The 23,249-nt window shown below is 39.7% G+C and overlaps 1 protein-coding gene across 2 annotated transcripts; it reads right to left on the bottom strand.

Annotated features, from left to right (window-relative positions):
- Nucleotides 1-5,236: 5,236 nt before the first annotated feature.
- On the bottom strand, nucleotides 5,237-22,046 carry TMEM106B (transmembrane protein 106B). Of its 2 annotated transcripts, XM_050970590.1 has the most exons (9): nucleotides 21,930-22,035; nucleotides 19,486-19,545; nucleotides 18,617-18,838; nucleotides 15,857-15,920; nucleotides 14,378-14,537; nucleotides 13,438-13,578; nucleotides 13,287-13,336; nucleotides 11,693-11,746; nucleotides 5,237-10,960 (listed from the first exon to the last, which is right to left on the bottom strand). In XM_050970590.1, exons 2-9 carry the CDS (start codon nucleotides 19,499-19,501, stop codon nucleotides 10,822-10,824), a joined length of 846 nt encoding a protein of 281 aa, XP_050826547.1. In that variant the 5' UTR covers nucleotides 19,502-19,545; nucleotides 21,930-22,035; the 3' UTR covers nucleotides 5,237-10,821. The 2 variants fall into 2 exon arrangements, with proteins under 2 accessions (XP_050826547.1, XP_030085860.1); XM_030230000.2 differs by lacking the exon at nucleotides 19,486-19,545 and having other exon boundaries at nucleotides 21,930-22,046.
- Between the last annotated feature and the right edge of the window lie 1,203 nt (nucleotides 22,047-23,249).

The raw sequence follows: 23,249 nt of genomic DNA, 5'->3' as shown, positions 1-23,249 counted from the left end.
GCTAAGCTAAGAATAGAAAAGAATGTGTAAACTGAAGTCTTCTCAGCCCGAGACGGGCCGAACAGGTGAATTGTGATAGGCTCTTAATTGGAAACAGTCTGACGGGGCCAATCACAGATTTTCCCGTGGCATTCCACAGCAGCAGATAAGAATTGTTTACCATTTTTCCTGAGGCTTCTCAGCTCTAAGGAAAGGAAAAATCCTAAGTAAAGGATTTTTCATAAATTATGTTGGCAACAAATACAATTTTTTTTAAAAATATAAAATTCTAGTCTATTATGTGAGTGTGCTAAAAATTACACAGTGATGCGTGTCTGAGAAATAAGATTTTCCCAGGCATATGTCAGAGACTGAATTAGGGACAGGTTTCTCAATGTGTTGTTAACAGCTCACTATCTAAGGATGATCGTGTGGTAAAACTCTAACAGTCTGAGCAGGTATAATTGTATCTCCTTACCTAGGCAGCAGCAAAAAGTACATTTTGATGTTAAATATTGATTTTATGTACTTTAAATAACTGATGAAGACATCTGATGAAGAAGAGGATCAGACATTTACACCAAGAAAGCACATTTGCACAATGAAAAAGAGATTATTTACATATCAGTACTTTCTAACACAATATGCATTTAAAGCCATCTCTCTGACACTGTGGAGGGAAACATGCAGAGGGGTGAGGTCATGGAGCTGTCTCAATAATAGCATATTATTATAGTTTTTAACCAAGTTTTTAACCAAGATCATCCCTTCATGGTGTTTTCCTAGCCCAGAGGATGAACAGACTATCTCACAGAGTTCCTCTGTGTCTAACACACATTTGTCCAGTTCTACCTACATTCCTGTTGGTATAATGGTGTCATGGCTGTGTCAGTACCACCCTCCCCCACAGGTTTATAGTGACCTTGCAGAGGTTCTAGATTTAGGAACAATTCAAACCAATGGAAATCAGAGGCAGCCAAGGGTCATGGTGTCAGCAGGATATGAAGTAATGTTGATTTACAGGAAATTAGAATATTGCTTTCTTTCAGAGTAATCTTGAAATTCATAACTCTATAACTGAAACATGTTTCTCAGTAGTAGAAAAGCTTCTCCAAAACTTTCCTTCTGCCTGGGGTCTTAAATTCACTGCTTCCTTCTTTACATACTGGGTCCCTCACTGCCATTCCAGAGCTGTGGACTCATCCCCTGCAATTCTGCATCAAGGGATACTGGGAGAAACAGCTGATGACCTTGCAAGGTCAATCTGCCATTTTTGACTCTGTGGAAATCCAGCTACACAGACACAAAAAGGGGTGCTCAAGAACTTTCACTAAATTAAATGTCTCAGCATCAACATGATTCTCTCCACTGCTCACTGAACACATATCCAGACCTCTTCCATTTTAAAATCCAAAATAGACCTCTGAGTGGGAGTGCTTCACACATTCAGAATGAAAGTCATATACTGGATTTATTAGATTGAAAGCCCATTTCATCTGAACAGTTCAACCAGGACAGCCCTGCTCTTTCCTGGGAGGTTATTTTTGCTTCTGGCTGTGCTTAAATACTGGAGTGAGGTGGGCAGTGAGGGGCTGGGAAGCAGAAACACACTTTTAACCTTCTTTTCTTCTTCAGAGAGCACTTTTCAGCTCCTCAAGCATCACCTGAACTACCCCCACCTCACTAAGGAGGCTGCTGCCACTGGCACATGCTGCAGGCTACTGGCATCACTGATGGAGGGAAGGCAGCAGCGCTTGATCACCTTGGCATATAAGTTTTCCATATTAAAAAAAACCCCTACAACCCATCCCTATCCTCACAATAAAAACTAGAATGCCTGAGACTGCACTATAAATTATATATATATATATATATATATATATATATATATTTGTATATATCATTATATATACAAATAAATTGTTAATAATAGTGGTGGAAGGTTGTTTGTTTGTTTATTTGTTAAGGTTTTTTTAGGGGGTGTCTTAGATGCCAGGGAGCTTCTTTCTGTTTTTTAAATCAAAGACCCTGCACACACCTTCCCCTGGGTTTAGCTGGCCTCATCAAGGTTACTAAGTAACCTTGAGTTGTATTTAGCTTTTCTACTGTTCTTTTGAGAAGGAAATTGAATCCCTCCCATGTTTGAGAAGCCCAGCTTTCAGTTTAAATAGGATTTTTCAAGTATTAGCATATCAAACAGTATAGTTGACAGCATGCAACATAAGATTAGCACATTTTATTTTTTCCAAGTCTCAGCTTCCTTCTGTCCTGCTATTTTGCATTTTTACTGAGAGCAAATCAAAGGCAAGCTTAGTAGCCATCTGCAGGAGCAAGACACCAGGTATATTTACACAACAGCTTGATTTGCTTGCAGGATTCAAAATGTGGCTTTCATCCATGAACACTGCTGACCCTCAGGAAGTATACAAGGCAACAACATTTCAGCCCTGACCCCTGAAAATATTTACCAGTACTGAAGATCTGGATCCCAGAACGCCACAGAGGATGTCAGAAATGCTAAAGAAGCCAGGATCCTCTCCTGATCATAAATTGCTCAGGGGACATGCCAGGTCACGTAGTACATTAAAAGGGACATGGAAATAGCAGCTCTGCCCCATCTCTGGATTGGCAACAAGCAAAAGTGGCTGTAGACAGTATGAGTTTTAGAATCTACATTCTGCAGAAACATTTTGGGCTTTTAAGTCTTATTTTACCATTTTGTTGCATATTTGATGAAAAGCTCACAAATTTAGTGTCAGTGTGGAAAGCAAAATATTTGCATTGATTGTCTCAACATGTTTAAACACACTGAATGTAAACATTAGTCACAGGTTTATAATGGGCATGGATCTCAGGGCAGACAGCCACTAACATTCCACAAACATAAATTATTTGAGCCAGATTTCGTAATTAAGGAATGACATATAGGATATCCTATATACATATATATATGTTTAGGATATAAGCCTCCAAAACTCATAAAAAACATTGTAGGTCTTCACCTGCTTTTTAGCTATTACCACCTACATAGGTAATCCTTATATCACTCCTCTGACTATACCAGAAGTCCTGTGGTATAATTGTCATGAGAAAAGACAGACTGAGGCAAATTACATTCATTTCTCAACCTCAACTATATTGCTAGGACCACTAGAAGCATTACTTCCTAAAAAGCTCTCAAGTATGCCATACATCATTACCTTCCAAGTATCCATAACTGCAGTCAGTGAAATGTTACATTACGGTGATGCCAAAGCTCCTTAATCAAGTTCTACTTTTCCTGCATTAGGTGATTCACTGGTTCATGAAAAAGCAGCTCCATTATGGAGCAAGGTCAGCTCCACAGTGCCCATGACAGCTCATTAAGCTGTTTGGAACCTGCTACCCATCCACAGGAAAAACACCTCAGCTCTGAGGCTTAAGAAACAAGAATTCCTGAAGAAAAACAAAAAGAAAAAAAAAAAAATCACAACAGAAATGCAGCAGGATTGTTACCTCATCTGACATCAAGAGACTCCTAGCAAAATTAAGTGTGTGATTTGGTACTCCTTAAGTTGTCAGACATACATCACCTTTACACTGGAAGGCAATTAGTGTCATTCATAATCAGTGTACCCAGAGCACTCTCAGGTGCATATGTCCCAAAACCACATCCCAAGTATGCACTCAGTTACACAGTTATACTGAGATCTGTATGACATTTTGAGAAGTAAAAGGAAAGCAATGTACAGACAGCCAGGGAAACTTCAAAATCTTTCAGAAGTTTCTGTCAGTTAGGTCTTTGAAATGAGTCTATTTCAAGACGTCAGACCTTTCAGTAGTTAGATCTCAAAATAATCTGCTTTGGGTGTTCCAGAATAAGAATTTCTAGGTCTTTCAATTTGTCCAAATTCATATTTGAGTATATATCCTCAACTGCTAGTGCATTTATTCACTTTTAATGCTCTTTATACGCCCCAGACAGGCAAAGTGGCATTTGAAATTTACCTGGTAGAATTTTACCTTTGTAATCCCCTACCTGCTTTGAATGGGAAAAAAAAAAACAACACAGGAGAGGAATACAAATAATGTAGTTTGATGATTTTGGATCATATAAAACTGTTCATCATTAAAGATATATTTCTGTCAATCCATCTCCAGATCAGTAGAACAAGACAGAACCAGATCTTTCCATCTCTTCAAGCTCTTATCTAAACAAAGGAAAGTAGTGCTTAAAGGTTGTTCTCCCATTTAGCGTTCCATACAGGAACAGGGCTTGGACAGTTGTAACAATGGTTATGACAACTCTGGGATGGAAAAATGACTGTATGAAAAAGAAAACAGCAAGCATGACTGTAGTTATTTTCCCACCTAAATTCAGTTAAAAAAAATAAATCAGCCTTTCTAAAGAGATTCACAAGCTGAAACAAAAACCCTCTACATACAAAGACCTCCATTCATGATCCAAACCAGAAAATTGGCATAACACTTGTGAATATACAAGTTTTCTCCAAGACAAACACTAAAAATATCACCCTAAGTTGTTCCAAAACATCTCTGTAAAGCTATTTGTAACATTTGAGTATTATGAATGTTCTGAATGTTCCAAAGTCATGTTCTTTGTTGCCCAGTTTTTAAAGATTCTGGTTTTTCAGCAACAATGGTTCCTTGAAGTCCCTTTGTAGATAGGTTTAACTGCATCCATCTGGGAGGGAGTTAATTTTCCTTACAGCATCCCAGCCATACAGCTCTGTGCTTTGGGTTTGTGGATGAAACAGTGCTGATAACACACCAATGTTTTGGCTAATGCTGACTACAGTTCACACAGCACCAGAGGTTTCCTTTTTCATTGCCTCTTCCCCCCTTTGTGTCTGCCCAAACCTGCAGTGCCCAGGCTGTGAGTGGTCAAGAAGAGGACACAGCCAGGACAGATGCTCCTAGCTGATAAAAGGGCTATTCCATATGGGATCATGCCCACCAAGAAAAGCTCAGGAAAGGAAGGCTAACCAGAGTTATGGGGTTTATCTTCCTGTTGTAAACACCTACCTGCTCCAAGGAAATAAATTTATTTTGTTTTGCTTGTGAACACACCTTTGCTTCTTGTATTAAAATGTCTTCATCCTGACCCTAGTTTTCTTGCTTTTGTCCCAGTTCTTTTCCCAATCCTACTGGGAGGGAAGAGCATACGAGCAATGGCGTGGGGGCCAACCCACCACAGCCCAAGTTTGGACTCAGTTACTTTAGTAGCTTAGTGAGAAAACACTAATTCATTTACATATGGTGTTCAGCTTTCAGATACTCAAGTTTATTACAGACTTAACACAATAAAACATAGTATAAAAAAAGTAGATTGCAAAGTCTTCACATCATGGAATGCCAAGTTACAAAAATTGAAGTCATATCCTTGAAAATACATGAAAGCTAATGGGAAAATATGGTGAGATAGAGGGAAAATTTGTGGGAGACAGGGAAGAAGAGGAAAAAATACTAAGTCTGTTAAAAAAAATATATACATGATCCAAGCTTTTTAAATAGAAAATTTAATATCCTTCTTTGAATCAAACAATCCTGTCTAGAAACATATTCATAATGAAATTAGGCCCAGATTTTGAACCTCTGAATAACAAGATCCCTTGTGCCCCAGTTAGCTCACGTTAACATAGTTTCTGTGTCCTACAAGTCATTCCAAAATACTCTTTGACTTCTAGAGTTTTTATCATGCTTTACTGGATAGATTGTTTGCTACACACTTACAACAACATTTTAAGTTACAAAAATAGTTATCACTCATTAGTATTTCTATACATATCTCAAGCTATTATATGCACACTCTGTACATTGGATGTTAACAGCAGTTAAATTTGCTTCCTTAAAACAAATAAAAGAACTAAATCACAGTCAGACCCAAAATACTCAGGCACCATAATACACTTACATGTGTGGTACTAAACATCTCTGCCCATGCAAAGCAAAAGCAGTTTCAGTACCCAGGAAACACATGCATCCAAGTTGTAGGACTCTTGTGATGGCTGGAGGACAGTATGAGGATCAGGATGTTATTCCCACTGAACAGTGTCCCACCAAATCAAACAAAGTGTGCAGTTCCCACACAGACTGGTTTTCCTGGCCAACAGGCCTGCTTACCCATGGAAAAGCAGATTTACATGGCAATAGCTGTAGGTAGTAGAACTACCCCAAAATAACCCTCAGAATTCCCAAGATGAACATAAAATAGGAAGGTGACTTCTGAAGTGGAACCAACACTGGGTGCTCGCCACTGCCAAATAATTGTTGTCAACATCTTTTGGCTGGGATCTATTCCTCCTTCCTTGGGCCAAAAGGGGAAATAATGAGACTTTTTGGTGTGACCAGGGCCATCACTAACAAATATTTTGCAAGTAGTCCCTTGCTGATGTATATTGGTTGCACTTGCATTATTGATACTTTCAGTAGTGGTAAGCCTGGAAGCATTACTAGGGTTGTGGCATTTTGTTAGACAGGCAAGTAAAAATTTAGGTCTTAGAGGTACCATTGCTGGTCTTTCTCATCTCTTAACTCTACAAGTGCACTTCAACTGACATGAAGCTTCCTGCAGCTGCCCAGCTCCAGAACAATTCACCCATTTCAAAAGGTGCTGTCTGGGAACAGACAGATGTTTCACTACAGATTAGGGGGGTGGGAAGAAAAACAAAACCACAATTACCACCCCTCCAAAAAATAGAAGAAAAAAAGGGAAACCTTAAATGCTGAATAAGAAATAACACTATTTCTCTTTTGTCACTTCCTTAATATAGAAATTTCTCTCATAGCACTCCAAGCACCATCCTTTCATCATGAGGGCACAGCACTTCAGTCAGGTTAAAGACCCCCATGGCTCAATCCAAGCACTCAGAGGTTCGGTGCTTAAATGGTTCCCTTTATAAACCACAAGCTAAAAAGCCCAGGCATGTTTGCAATGCACTACTATGAAAAAAATATATTCACTTGCAGAACTGCAAGGACAATTTGAAGCAAAGTCAACTAGAACATGTACTCCAATCTGCCAACATCAGGCTGCAAAATATAAACACTACAATGTTAATATCAAGGTCATGCGCACATCAGAAGTGCATAAAGAACTTCAGTTATACCACAGAGAAAAAAGATACTTATGGTTGGTCTTCACAAAAGATTGGGAATTAAGCAACCATCCCTATGACACTGAGATGAGTAAAGAAATTATGAATGAACTTCTACAGGCTTTTTCCCACACCAGGAATTCAGGAATATTCAGGCATGTCATCTTTTAATAAGAGTGCCTCCCTTTAAAACTCTCCAAATAGATATTTGATGATTAGATCTTTGATGGTTTGGATCTTGGATGGTTATTTATTAATTCTTTTATTTTTAAAGCAGTATATTTGAAATATACAATAACTTTGTTCTCAAATGGTCAAATAGTCAGCATTTTTATGCATTTAAGTGTTCCATACTTCAGTTATATTTTTGAAATTTATAATTATTTTAAACAGAATACATTAAACTGATTTTCAATAGTGCCATTACAGTGCAACATCCAGACTATATTTCTTACTGTTTTAAGAAATAATAATCAGAGCTTCCATTTTAAAGTGCAGCAGGTTTTGGTAAAGGAATTGCTACAAAGTATTCAAGTGAAAAGAATTCTACCAGAAATAAACACACTGCAATATCAGCATATTTGATAGTGTTTGAAGACCAGAGGAAATTACAAGTGAAATATAAATCACTTCAGAAGACACACATAAGAAAAACCAGGAAAAAAGTTTTACTTTTTCAAGTTGACTTTCTGGAGAGAATTGTATTTATTGATTTACAACTTAACTGAAAGGTTTGCCTTTTTTATTTTAAGATCAAGATAAAATTAATGTGAAAAACGAAAGGTCCGGCACTTGGATCTATACTGATCCCTTGTTTACAAAGTTATAAAAGTTAATAGTGAGTTCCTTTGCTCCCTTAGCATGTTTCCAAGCCTGGTCACATAAAGCAAGTACAAGTTAAATATTCACACAGATGTTTACCTGTTTATCTGATGACATGCTATATTAAAATCAGTAGATAAATTGAAATACTTGCCTTATTTGGTTAGTAATATGCTGACAGCTGTGCAAGGGAATTCTAGCACTTGGAACCTAAAGCCTTTTACTCTCCCATTATTGACTTAATTTGTGAATTCAGTAGGATTTTTAACCCACAGTTTGTTTCTTAAGATGAGAACTCTTCATCATTCAGTAAGTCTATCACAAATTGATGTTTAGATATCCTAGATGAAATAAACTGAGTTTTATCCTCTCTCTTCTGACACATACACACACGGAAAGAATAACTCCACTCTATTATTTAATTTAAATCAGAGAATTCCAAGCACTTCATGCAAGGTTAAGAATCACAGATTTAAGTATTGATTTAGCTCAACGTGTACATAAAAAATTTCAAAAGCCAGTTTAAGTCTCAACACTGCATAAAGTGTAACTTCCCCCTGCCATGCTTGTGCAAAAGCAGTATTCAGTATCATCACCAAATAATTTGATCATTGTGCCATTCCAGTTATTTTAGATTACTTTTGATCCTTGGAAAAAAGATTTGTTTTAAATCAATATAACTATCTGCCTACAGCTGTTTTCTTCTTTTTCTATTTCAAAATCCACAAACAACAGCCCCCAAACAAAAACAACACTCCAGGGTGTAAATATTTAAGCCTAGAGGAAAAGAGCCTGTGTCACTTGCTGGCAGACTTCAGTTCTGATATGATTTAAACCAACATTCTCTCCCTACTTGCCATTATCAGCATATCTTTCTACACCAGGTATCATGAGGTTACCTCTCTGCTTCCAGCCAGCTCCCCACTCTCCTGGTCTTTAGTTATCACCTGCATCTTTACAGGCTACCAGACAAGCTTATAAATGCATTTTAGCAGCTACAGGACTGAACCCCATCTAGACTCTAGAAAGGTGAGTCAGTTGTGGACTAGTTTCCCCCGTGACTGTGAGCTGTAATAAAGAATGTTTACTTTTAAGGGCCCAAAATCAAGAATAGTCTTCAGAATATAACTACAACAAGTCATCTCAATTGACTACCCCAGCTACAGAAGTTCTCTAAAGGCAAAAGATGAAGGCTTCATCTTATCAATGACATGAAACTGATACATGACAACAACTACATGACAGTTGAGGTTCCAAAGGTTTTCATAGACTCTGAAGTGCTCAGAGCAATTGACATGGAGGGGTATTATGGTTACTTAATGTCTCTTAAATCAGTCTTACATCACCCACATTTTTTCCCCACCCACCCCCTTAGATCCATCTAAGAGAGGCCAGCAAAGAAGAGAATAATGTAGACATGTATCTTCACTGAAGTACTCAAGCATCAGAGATTGTTAGTGGCAAGTTACTCAGAAGCCTTTTTCTATTGTGTTTATTGCCAATTCATTTTGTGTAGCTTATTTCCAGGAGATAGGCAGCACAAACCCAGTAATACCTACTTTAAAAATACATTTTTCATTACAATGCAACAGTCTCAATAGTACCTTCTTACAGCTGCATCTCACCTAATTCAGAAATGAAACAATCCTGATCTAGCTAATTAAAAAGTTAACTCTCAGAACAGTCAGCCTTTAGGAGTCAAACAACTTTGGACCCAAAGTTTATAATCATCATGATTGACAATTACCCCAGAAATTGACATGTGCAAACTGTGCTACAGAAACTATTTTGTGCTGTCAGTCAGTAATCTCACAAGTCCATCAGCATTTACTCCTACAGAAAGAACTGCTTCACCTTCCCTTACACAACTTTGATGTGACCGTTGAGTGCTCTGGAGGTACAGATAACTACTGCATTTCCCTACTGAGCCTGCATGAGAAATGAACACAACCCAACACATTAACACTTAAAAGTTGCTTAGGTACAGAATGTATTAAAACAGTAAAAACCACAAAAATTTACACCAAGCTCTCCAAACCTAAAAGTTTCCCACCTAGTTCCAACTGCGCAATCTTGATTTTAATACCTGTTCTAAAAAGCTTATTAAAAAACAGACTGGTAAAGTCTTGTTTGTTTTCTAGAGTCTTGTATTTTTCCTTTGTCAGTAATTGTTGTGGGGGTTGTTTCTTGTTTAGTTTTTAAACCCAGCTTTAAATCTAACAATATATATTCTCTTTATAACATCCCAGAGGTAGCAAGAGGGAATATGAATGAAAAGATGCCAGATTCTAGAAACTGCACATTCAACTAACTATAGTGTCATTCAAGAGACCTTTCCTAGCTCTCATAGACTGCATGTCACCTCTAATCATGGATAGCAAATAAAGTGTAGAATCCCAAAATAAAGAGCTACTGCCACTGGGTTACTAACAGAAATTTCATACCCAGACACCTCAAAGTAATCTTGTTATTTAAGTAGTAACATTCCATTTTCAATAGTCAAATATCAAGAACTGAAGTATAAACTGAAAATTTATGAGTATTACTTTTTAAAAATGCTCATTAGTGACACATTTCACCTAAACACAGACATACACACAGTTACTCTAAGTTGATGTACCACGCTGTAAGGAAAAGTCCCAGTTCTGTTCAAGAATCTGATATTCCCCCTCTCCCCCCCACCACACAACTTGACAGAAGTGCTTACAGTAACAGAAAGCAAACAGAAGGGGAAAACACAACATTTAACAAGTGCACCTATTTACAATTTGCACCTTTCCCTCCTTGCATCTAAAGTGTACAGATCTCCACGTTTGCTACGCTGTACATCGCATGTACTCTCCACTCCATGGAACACCAGTTCTATCCAAAGGATCTCTGCAAGCACCAACTGCAGTCATTCCACACCAACCAACAGGAGCTTTTACTGTGGAGGCTGAAGGACATTTAAATATTCTGACTGGCCCAGCTGGTAGGTTGTGTTTCCTCCACAGTCCACATACTGGTATCTCTCCTGGGATATTTGCTCAGGGTGGCCTAAGTACGAGGTTGTCACTGTCACTCTTAAAAAGACAGAAGAGAAGAGATTTTGAGTTTCCTATTCTAAAAATCACTGTGTTTATATTACTAGGGTTAATAAGGAAAAGGTTTTGGAACAAAATATGTTTTAAATAAACTTAAGAACATTACTGATTTACCACTATACATTTTCTCCATGAAAGACATCTGGTTCCTTTTCCTAAAGATGCTAAAGCTGAGGTTTACTTGTAATATCCACCACTACAAATAATATTTCTTGTTTGTGATAAGAAAGCAAATGATTAAACAAGCTACAAGCCTTGCCATATGTAGTCTAAAGATATGCCCTGGTCCCTCACCAACAAAAGACCCCACCATTCTGAAATTCATGCAATGTCACAAAGAGCACTGTCAAAAAGCAGTCACTGACAGAGTGCTAAAGCCAGGACCTTCTTCAAGATCAAAGATATCAGCAAGTTTTGAACAGTGACTGATACACAAAGTAATTTTAAAGTTTTGAGATATCAGTAACTAAATGGCTACAGCCCAGCTGCACAGCAGATACAGTAACAATCATTCTCAATCCAGCCTTTACACCATCAGAACCTGTCAAAAGACACAGTTCACTTTCTGTGACTGTAAGGTACTACACTAAAAAGCAACTTCATTTATCTATGATGCAAAGACTCCAGGATTAAATATTTGAGTATTATTTTAATGAGAATTACACGGCTTCTGAAGTTGTTTCTCACACATAGGAAGACTACCATACTTACTGCATCATCACTACTATGTTATGTACTTTGATAGATGGTAAAGTACAGAAGTCACTGCAAAACAAGAAGAACAATTGTTAGATTTACATCAAACTTTTCCAGGGTAATTATCTGAAAAGCAAGACTTCTGGCTTCAACTGGAAATTCTGCTGTCTGTATATAGAGACTACAGAGTTGCTGGCAATGGCAACAGAATTATTTGGCAGTGACTGTATGCTCACCTGGACCACTGCTACATACACAGTCTTACTTACACAAGTCCTGTCTTCACATGCGTTTGCTTTCATGTAATGCTGAGGACACAACAGAAGCATCCTCAGAAAGTGCTCATTCCATCTTCCAGAAGCTAACCAAGGTTAACCTGAGCCACTACATTTAAAGCCAGTCAGTATCACTGTCATCTCTTTTTTGAACTCATCCACTTCTATATTATACAAAATAACCTTTAACCAACATACAGATATTCCAAAGTCAAGGTTATTGTTCTCTTGCAAGTTAACCTTTTCAGACTTTCATTTTCTGACACATGCCTACACACCAGCCATAAAGAGCACCATGTAAGTGCATACTTTTAACCCCTGCTTCTTAAATCATTGCTGTTGGTCACAAATTTATCAGCTCTAGAATGAAAAGTATGTGATCAGTGCAGTAAGACTGCTTGGCAGCCACCTACAATATTTGCATTCCTATTTGCAGCCTTTGTCACTCTTTCCCCCTGAACAGCAAAAATAAAATATGAAGAGTCAGTGAACTCAGCTTATCCAAATTGTAAGAAAATACAGCATGAGTTCTATGAAGTTTATTTATTCCTCATGCATCCAAAGTGTGGCAGATTCATAAGATTCAGTGTTTACATAAAGCTAACTTACACACTTTTAAAAGGTGACAGAGGTTCAACATTTTCTGTTGATTTGAAGTTTGTGCCTCTCTTAGCATTTCACACCTATTTCATTTTATTGCAACAATTGAAAGCAACAAGGTTTTCTCCAATCCCAAAGAGGCTGGCATCCACTAGAGGTGCACACAGACCTGAAGCCTCAATAGTTAACTCCTTCTGTTCAGTCTGGATTCAAGTGTAAGAGAACTAAAATTGAGGTTTGTGACCAAGATATAATGAGGTAACAGTCTGTTGGACAAATGAACTTTCAGGAGCTATGAATAAAGCCACTCAAGGGCAGGCTGTAAACACTGCTTACTATTGTATACACATCATGTGAAGACAAGCCCCTAATTTGTATACCACCAAATACAAATTTCCTTCTACTGCACAGAAAGTTGCAGGAAAGTTACTTGAGAACTTGTCAGGGGAAGACACCTGCACTTCCACCCCTAGAGCAGCAGTCCTAACTAGTGCCAAGCCCTATAATACCATAACAGAGATACCATTTAAAGGGTTTAGAGCCAGGTACAGCAAGCCACTATATGAAACTAATCAAGCAATTGTGGTTTACCTATCTTTCAGTAATACTAAACTTAAAGAAAATGCCCCACTATCTCTTCAAACAGATTCCTGCTAACTTTGGAAAAAGTTGTTTGTAACAGCACTGCAACTTTTAATAAGATTCATGCGATATTTAATAGTGAGTACACTTACTACATGTAGCTCATTTCATCTTGTATGACTGTGGGCACCATATAATCAATCTAAAAGAAAAACCACAATAAAAAAAGCAATGAAAACACCATTAAGTAGATTTTTAATGAAGATTAACACATGCTTAACTTTGAAAGCCTGAGCTACTTACCTGTTTCATATCCAGCGGACCAATGTTGGTGATGTTGTTTAACCGTGCTTTGCCAATAACTGTTTTTGAAAACTGAACTTGGGCTGTGATATTTGCCACTTCAACAGAGTAGTAGTTGTTATTTGTTATATTAAGTGTGTTCTGAAAAAACAAACACAAAACAGTAACACCTATTCATTCTGTGTATCTCGATAAGCAAGCATTTTGAATTTTGTGCATGAGACAGTGATACCAGAAATTCTGCAAGGAGATTTTCCTGCCTGTGAGGACTGCAGAGAGGAGCAGGGTCACCATCACTGTTGAGTTTGTTTAGTGATTATATTGAGTAACACAAACTTCTGCACAACTTTCCTGATAACAACCCTCCACTTCAAATACAGCATTTCTTCCTATCCTCAAGCATTATTCCTTCAAGGAAATTTAGCTATCAAAGGACCTCTTTCTCCCAGGGCATCTTTGCTTTATTTAAAATGAAGAACTCTACCAAAAGTCTTTAGGCAAACCTGTATGAAGGTAATTACGAAGAAATCAAGAATTGTCTGGGAAGAGCTCCTTTAAGTTTTAAGGTGGGTAAGAAAGTACTTTTCCTCAACACCAATTTTGACAGAGGCATAATACCAGGGCAGTAGCAAAAAGCATTCCTACATACACACACTACATTTCAGACATATTCCAAAAGTAACACTGAGAACTCCAAAGTTACTGCTCCCTTGAAAATAGCATACACAGTGTCAGCTTACAACTACACCTCTATTAGCTACAGCTATAGGAACCAACCACAGCAGGCTCAGTCACATTTTTCAAACTGGTCATTGACTCGAGTTCTTAAGGCACCAACTAAGCTTTTCAGCTAGACCACAGTTTCTACCTACATTAAACTCTCAAAGCAGTATCTCCTGTTGCATTCATGCATTCCAAACACCCAAAAAGTCAGACTCACCGTAATATTGAGATAGATTATCCGCCTTTCCTGTTCGTAGGTGACATATACTGACTTCACACCAATGTACTGCACATCAATCGAGCGAGGAAACAAGAAAAATACAGCCAGCCCAGAGAGTAGCAAACACACAGTTACAGAAGCAGTCACATACAGCTTTCTGGAAGAAAAAAAAAAGCACAATTCAGAGTGAAAAGCACATTAAAAAACAATGACATGCTATTTTAAGTGATAAGGAGCAGGACTAATGAATGCAATTAATTCAGTCTATTTCTAGCTTCCATTAGCTTCTAAAAAGGGAAAAAAAAAAACAATGCTGCACTTCACAGCTATGTCTTAAACAGCTGTTACTCTTGCATTAAAAATCAGAAACCACATTTCAAATCATGTGGTTATCCCCACATTTGTAACTTGCAAAAGAAAATGGAAGAGGTAAACATTTATGTGCTCTGAAACAAATCCGCTTCCTCTTAACATTTATTTATAGCACAAATTCTGTCATTTTGTGAAAGTCTCACAAAAAACACCCAGAACACAAAATAAAGCTCTTATGACAAAAAATCCTGACTTCCAGGGAAAGTGTTAGGACTATCTAAGGAGCAGGAAATGCACAATTAAGGTAGTAGAAAAGGGTGTGTTTGTGTGGGTGTGGCTTTGTGGCTCTGTGTTATGTGTGTGTGCATATAGGAGGGTGGGGTGGTGGTAGTGGTATGAGAGATAATAAAAAACCCTCCACAAATAAAAAGATCTACTTAAGTTCAAATTTTGTCAAGATTTGACCACCAAAGTTATATGTTTCATATTTGCACTACTATTACATCAGATATATTATCCAGAATAGTATTATGTGAAGCTAATATATTTCTTTTACCTGGAACTCATTTCTGTTTACTACAAAAATATCAAAATATTAAAAAAAATTTAAAAAAGTAAAAACCAAAACATGTCAGAACAAGAAGCCCTGAGGATTGTAGTGAACCCCCTAAGCAGATCCTAGAAAAAAAATTAAATATGCCGTATCATGAATTGTTGATTTTTCTAGTTGCAAAATCAGAATATTAAAAATTAATTTAAGGTGACTTATTTTGTAGTAGTGGCTCAAAGATGCTACAGATTAACTCAAACTCTAACAGTGAAGATGTGACTGCTTAGATCAATTAGGATGTTACAGAGATTAAGACATACTCACATCATTACTGTAAACATGAATAGGTCATACAGTATTCCTTAGCTTTGTACTTAGCTAAGATGTATTGTGATGGAAGTATGCACACCTGTTAATAAATAACTCACCAAGAGTTAGAGGTTAAGGCTGGTATTACCCACAAGCCCTGTTCTTCCAATGATGAATGCAAGAAAGCATTCCAGTGATTTTTTTGTTTGATTCTTCTTATTGCTATCGCCTTTGAATTGTTGAATTTTAATTAGAAGAGAATAATTAACTGTAGATTCAGGTATCACAAACAGCTATTTACTTACGTTCTTCTTGGCCTCAGTCTCTGATCACTGTATGGAATTAAGGCTACCAGCTGATTTTCCTGCCCTGGAAACAAAAACACCTTTTCAGAATTTAAACAAAGAATAAGTGTTGTTGCAGCTCTTTTAAACAAAGAGTAACCGATACAATTTAGTGGCACAAAAGAATAAACACTAAAGATAAACATTTAAAATCCAGATAAGGACCCAGGTCGAATGCTACTGTAGCTGATGTCACTTTCTGAAATAGAGCACAGCTTATGCAACACCAAGATGAAAAAACACTAAGTCCATAAGGACCAAAACAGCAATAAATTCTGCCTCTGTGCTGCACACATGACCAGAGGCAGTATTTCCTTTGGCACCACTTCCTGGAGAAAAAGAGATGCAGAACAGCTCTGAGCTATTTATGCCAGACCATATGAACTCATGGGACAAAACATTCAGAAGCTTGGGCAGTAAGAACTGATCCAGAAGTCATTCTGCACGTATTCTTCTGAAAAAGCAGAGATCAGGTTTGGTTAAAAAACCCCAACAAACAACAAGCCCAAACTGAAACAAACAAAGCTAACAATACAGCTCATCTGGGCAACACAAGCTATGCATACATGGCATTCTGGGAATCAGAAGTATACAAAACCATATTTACCATGGTGCTGCTGAGCTGTAGCACCCTGGAAATCAAAATAAGTATCTGCTGGAATTTCTCCATGAAGGTTATGTCACTGGACAGCATTTTTGCAGGGCATATCTTAACAGCAGAAGTAAAGAGAACATGCACAGAAGAGTAGTTGAAAATACGTGCACTACATCTGCCAGTAGAGCTTTTGCTATTTGTTGTGGTACTGTATGAAAACAGGGGCCTCCAGGCCAAGTCAAATTGGTAATTTTTAAGCCAAATGCAGAATTTGATCAAATCATCACTTAGCTAACCAAGCATTTGGCAACGATTCCATGCTGAATCACTAAGCTAAGCAAAACATGCTAACCAAGCATACAGCAGCATGAAAAACACCAACATTCTAAAAAGCCTCTACCAATTTAAAACACATTTTCATCTCCACTTCAATGAAACATCTTAAAACTTTAAGAAAATATCACAGTACTCCTTTCATACATCACACTAAAAACTAAAGCTGTTCAAGTAACAAAACAATTTCATGGATTTATTATAGTTTATCACATATTAATTATAGTCTTACTAGTCATGCTGTCATTCTTAATTTTTCCCCTCTCCCCTCAAATGACCTCCAAACATGACATTTTTTCTTCACTAAAATACTAAGGAATGATTACAAACACAATCCTCTTAGCTCTAATAACTCATTTTAAGTTCAACCACATTATTTCATTAGAATGTATAAACAACGTGCATGTTTTTATAGTTACTGCAATTTTTTTAATAAAATAATTAAGTAACATTTATTTAAGTATTACATCCAAGGATTCTGCAGTGAGATTTAAGAAGGTTTAGAACATAGAAATCCTGCTATTTCTGCACTTTGAGTAAAAGGTGCTATTGACATTAACAACTATTTCAAGTTAACAAGTTAACAGAACAAACTTTTTTACCCTTTCTGGCTAAGGCAATTTTTAGTTTCATAGCTTTTCCAGGTGTGAAATTTGCTAAATTCAGAGGTACTCCAAGAATACATTTTGGTAGAAAGTTTAACAGCTAAAACACAAATCTCTTGTGGTATTTGCAACCTCTGAAATATTCTGTGCTCCCTGGTCCTTCTACAAAGGTGAGATGCAAGTGTTTGTGAACTGTGTCATAACCTAATCTCACTGAAGCACATGTAGAAGGACAACATGGCACAGACAGCACTCAAATTTCCTGAGCTGCTGCTCAAAAATCAGTTCCAAGAGCTTTTACACCCAATAATCTATTTTGGGTAAGAGGTCTGGCAAAGACAAACTCTAACATGAAATCATGTCATCAGCTCTTCTCCAGTGAAAGGGAAAATCTAACAGCTGAAGGAAAATGCTGTGCCTTGGCCCACTTGGCTCTCCTTCTGCCCGGTTTCAAATATCCCACGTTCTCCATTCACAGGTCTCTTCATAAATATTGAGGGAGCTTATAATTTAGGACAGAAGCATAACAAAGCAGCATGTTTTACCAAGAGGAAAAGTAAAGGATGAGGTCAAAGCAAACAAAACAGTTAGGTATGTGTAACCTACTCCTTTCTGAGGCAGCCAAAGAACCTATATATTTTCAACTCCAAGCTGGAGTTATCTACCTAGCAAACACCAGTGGAACAAAAGCAGGATAAAGGAAAACCAGGGACGCTGGCAGCAGTGAGGGCAAAAGAATTCACTATAAATCAGGGAAGAGGTGTTTCAGCCCAGGTCTACTTTTCCATCTCTTTATTTGCAGCCATTTTTGCAGTTATGTATTGATTCATAGTTTAAAATAGGTAGTTAAAAAAAGATGCAATAAAATGTCATGAAACAAAAGGATTGCTAATTTAACTTGCAAGACCTATGGTTATGGGTGGATTCAAAGCTGAGGAGGAAGAAACAGTTGCATGGTACAGACAAGTGGAGATCCAAGTTGTAACAGCCAAGTTGTAACAGCTGATCCAATTTGTTACACTCATCAAGTATAACAAAATGCTTAGTGGTGAAAAAAAAGTCAAAAATATGAGAAAACTGCAATTTGAGTTGAAAAGCTATTTGTTACACATTATTACAACTGCATAGGGTTATGATGTAAATTTATAGGTTAAAAAAAGAAATAAAATAATAAACAAAAAAACTTACCTCGTGGAATTCTTCCCGTTCCCTGGCAGGTTGGGCAGGTGACACTGTCCCTTCCTGTAAATTCCACATAGGGAAACTGTGACACATCTCCACATCTGCTGTCCTCATTTTGCACTTCTGAGTGAACTAAACCATTCCTCACGTTATCAGACACTGAGCTTCCATCATAGCCATCTTCCTTGCATGTATGCATAGGCAGGTGAGAAAGTGATTTTCCCATGTCTGAAACAAAATCAGAAGGATGTTTTCAGGGAGAATGATTCAAACATGGCTTGCATTTATTCCTCTGCACCAGGTAACTGTTAGTGTGTAGCCACAGTCTGACAAGACTCAGTTCTCCTTTGTTCAGACCCCTTAGGACCTGCAAAGCACTAAGGCCTGGTCAAGCTGGAGTCAATCCCAAACTATAGAGAACCTGAATTATCTGGAAGCTTTATTCAGATTCTCCAATATGCACAGGTTGAAAGGGGATCAATGAGAGCCTTTAAAGTTAGAACAGTATAACTGCAGGCAAAAGCTGCAACAGCTTTTTAAAGGATTGTTACCATACAGGCTTTAACACAGCACACTCAACACCGAGCCATAGAAAGCAATTTTGAGCAAATTCTACACACATGACAGACCCAATTTTAGTAAATTTTTTTAGCCTGGACTTGTTTTGAGAACATAGGATAGACTGTTATTTTCCAAGCTAGAAATATAGATCACCTGGTATTTAAACTGACGACTCCCTTTAATTCAAAAGAGAACTAGTTCACAGGGAAGTCAAGTGAAAAATGTGAGTTACTTAAACACAGCAGATACCAATATATAGCATTTAAAAAGACTTGTTTAAAAAAGAGTATCACTCACAAAAACATTTTTGTTACCTGTGTGTATTTTCATTTTTCCTCAATACTGCAGCTTTTCAGCCATGACACTGAAAATACCTTGAAACACAGAACATTTGAAACTAAATTCTGTAAAAAAGTGCAGTAAGCAGAAACACCCTACTTTGCAACATGTAAGAAAAAACCTCCAAGAGAAAAAAAAATAAACCTCTACAGCAATGGCACTTAGTTGTTCAGGTGATCCACATAACCCATTTTAGTTACCTAACATATAGAGACAGCAGCCACTCAATTAATCAGGTTTTTGAGGAATAAAATTGATTAACTAATCAATTGATCAATCAATTGATTAAAAAAGAATATGCAAAACTTCACCGTGGCTTTTTTTTTTTTGTCCATAAAGAGGTATTTTTAGAGCAGCAGCTAGGAATTTTCATGCTGGTTCACTAAAAAGAAGGCTTAAGAGGAAGATAAAAGAGGAAAATAAGCCAGAATACTTTAAACCAACTACTCAAGACAGAAATATCTCAATTCTGATTGAAGTGCAAACACAACACTAATTCATTACATTGCCACAAAGACTAGGTGAATGGGGGAGACAGAAAGCAACTCAACAAATGCCACCTAGTCCCAGTTACTGCCCCAGCAAATATGCAGGATTATTTTTTTCACTGATGTCATTAAGCCCTTACAAGCAGGAAAGCTATTTACCCTTCTGCTGCTACAGCACTTTTTAAACACTCTAAGTTTGGGAGCCATTCAATAATGGAAATTGTTGAACTGAAAATTAAAACTACTGAGCTATTAAAAAATCCTGAAAAAGCTGCTGACATTGTTGACAATTATTTCACATGGGGTTTTTGTTTACTTTTCTCCTTGCAGCTGACCTACAGCCTTCAAGCCACGGAACCTGAGTCTTGCAGCTTAGGCAATAGCTGTCACAATTACAGATCTGAACGCTCAGGGATCGTGCTGTTCTGCCACCACTTCATCCAACACCCACTGACAACTGAAGTGCACCTTCTAGTTTTAGCTTCTTCCAGAAGGAAAAGTTCACACACTCCCTGATCACACTGTGACATGAATAAAAGGCAGGCAGCAGGCAAGGCTGACTGGGAGCTCCTTCCAAGAGCACATCCTTTATTTGAATTGAAGTACTAAAGCAGGTGCATCCTTCAATGCCAACTGTACCTGGTCTTCAATAACTGAATTTAGTGGTGCCAGAGACCAGAGAGAAACATCTTGGTTCACAAACAGGAAAGCACAGAACCATCTTCAAGCAAAATTAGATTCACCAACATGCTTTTTTCCTCTAGCCAAGCCTGAACCTTACTACAGTTGACCACAAATCAAAAACAAGTTGATCTTTTATCCAGCACTAAGAGGCTAAACAGTAGTAACTCTGACAATATAACATTTCCATATGTCGTGGAGAGCTGGACAGCTTCCATGCCATCACCAAAGTCAGAAATCTTACTTCACGAACAGCTCTGCTTTGGTGCAGTCTCCCTTGCAACTGGTGTTACGTTCCCCTTGAACTTAGCTGGGATTTCCGTGAATTCACAGTTTGTTAAAATGGGTTCGGCAAATTAAAAATGCGACAAGTGGCTTTTGTTTACGACCGCACCTTTCAGCTTGCTGTGCACTGCAGCACAATGGTACATGGACAAAACCAAAACAGTGCCACAAGACAGACTGAACCACTACAGCCTGAGCTACGTGCAAGACTAGAGAAAACAACTCTGTTTATAAACTCAGTGAAACTTCATAGAGTCAAACGAAATTGTTATACTTCTCCAGCAAGTTAGGCTGATGTTCTTACCCTTTATACGCAAAGGTATAAACTTGACATTACAAACCTACTTCTTTTTCACAGCAAAATATTTCGAATCGCAACCACTGTTTGCCCCACCAGCTGCGCCTTTACCGCGAACATCACAAGCGCCTCCGAAGCAGAGGACGCGGTGGGAGGGTAAGGCAGTGACTTGGCAGCCGCAGGCTCGTCCAGCTCGGCCGGGCACGACCAGCGCTGCCTTTCCCGACCCCGTTACAGAGCCCCGTCTCGGACACTGCCTGAGCGGCAAGGCGGGCGCTGCCAAAATAAAGGACTCAAAAATCCTGGCGTTTAAGGATTCCATCAGCGCTAGCTGCTCTCACAAACATGGCGAAGTTTACAGCCGGCAGGCTTGGACCAAGGCCCGGCGAGCTCGGCTGCTGCTGGGCTGCCCGGCCGGCCCGCGGTCCCCGCTCGACCTGGGGTGGTCTCGGCGCAGGAGCCGCCCCGGGGCAGGGGCAAGGCAGGGCACGGCAAGGGCCAAGGCAAGGCCAGGCCAGGCCAGGCCCCCGGCCCCCCCCTACCCCGCCGCGGGCCTGCCCAGGCCCCGCTGAGGCCCAGGGGCGGCCGCAGCGACCCCCGCCCGGCGCGCAGCTCCGCCAGGGCCCCGCAGCCCCCGGCGGCCGCGGGAGCGCCCTCCCGTCCCCACCTGCGGCGCGGACTCCGCGGGCCGGGCCGGGCACGGCACAGCGGCAGAACCGAAGGCTCCTAGAGCGACGCAGCTGCCGGCGCCGAGCCCCGGATCGGGCGTGTGCGCAGCCGCGGGGCGGAGCCGGGCCCGTCCCGCCCGGCCGCGGGCGGAGCCGAGTGCGCGCTGCGCTCCTGGCCGTGCCGGAGCCCGGCATCCCAAGGCTCGGGGATGGCGCTTAAACTGCCGTCCCACCGGGTGCGGGGCGATCCCGTACCCGGGAGTGGGATCAAGGGTCGCGGAAAGGGGAATAGGGTGGTCGCGCATCCCCGCTTTGCGGCAGAGGGTCCAAAGCGGACAGAGCGGGATCCCATCCGGGGTTTCTCTGTGAGCCGTCGTTCAGAATCCTATTAACAGAATCATCTAGATTGGAAAAGCCCTCTAAGGTTGTCGAGCCCAGTCTATGACCGAACCACCATGTCCACTAGACCACGGCACCAAGGGTCCGTAACAGAGACAGTAACTCCACCACCTTCCAGGGCAGTCCATTCCAGTGCCTAATCACCCGTTCTGTGAAGAAATTCTTCTTAATGTCCAACCTAACCCCCGGTCAGGTTAAACCCATGTCCTCTCGTCCTGTTGCTGCTTTGCCGTGCTGCCCGCAGCTATGAGCGCCCCCTCCTTCTGCCCTCAGCTTCGTGGTACCTTGTGAGGCACCATCGCTATTTTCTGTGTCCTCTTTGGTAGCTCTGGTGGAAGTTCCTCGCCCCCTTGTGCTCCGGGAGAAAGGAGATCCTGCTGGGTGCAAAGCGGTGGGAGGACAGCAAAAAGAGGCGCCCGCCCAAGCGGGGTTTATATATTTTACAATGTTGCACATTATACAATGTTGTTTGTACAGAGGATGTTTATCCAGGGCGTGGGAATTCGATGTTCTCCCAAAGATTTGCCAGAACAAGATGAAGGGCATTGTTGTTGTGATGGCTTCTCTGCATGGGTCTGCCTCTTGTTCATGAAAACCATTACCTGCTGTCTTTGGAAATGCTCCAGACGACTCTGTGGGGATGTGTGAGCACCAAAGGGATGAGATCTGTGCAGGGGGAACACAGCTCAGAAGGAAAGCAGGAAGAAGCTCTGCCTCATTTGGGAACCTGGACCCAGCTGCAGGAATGAATCAGGCTGGGGGTAACTCTGTGATTCACACCACGTATTGCAATGACAAGCACAGGGTCAAGGTTCGAGGGAGAGAATGAGGAAGACAGGTTCTTATGACTCCCTGGGGTATCACAAGGCTGGGGCAGGGTGCCAGGCTGCTCCAGAGGCTGGGAGGAGACAGGCTGCCTC

Source organism: Serinus canaria, chromosome 2, assembly GCF_022539315.1.
Source record: "Serinus canaria isolate serCan28SL12 chromosome 2, serCan2020, whole genome shotgun sequence".
NCBI classification, from domain to species: Eukaryota; Metazoa; Chordata; class Aves; order Passeriformes; family Fringillidae; genus Serinus; species Serinus canaria.
The sequence above is the reverse complement of the archived record's forward strand: the minus strand, read 5'-3'. Positions and strand labels throughout refer to the sequence as shown.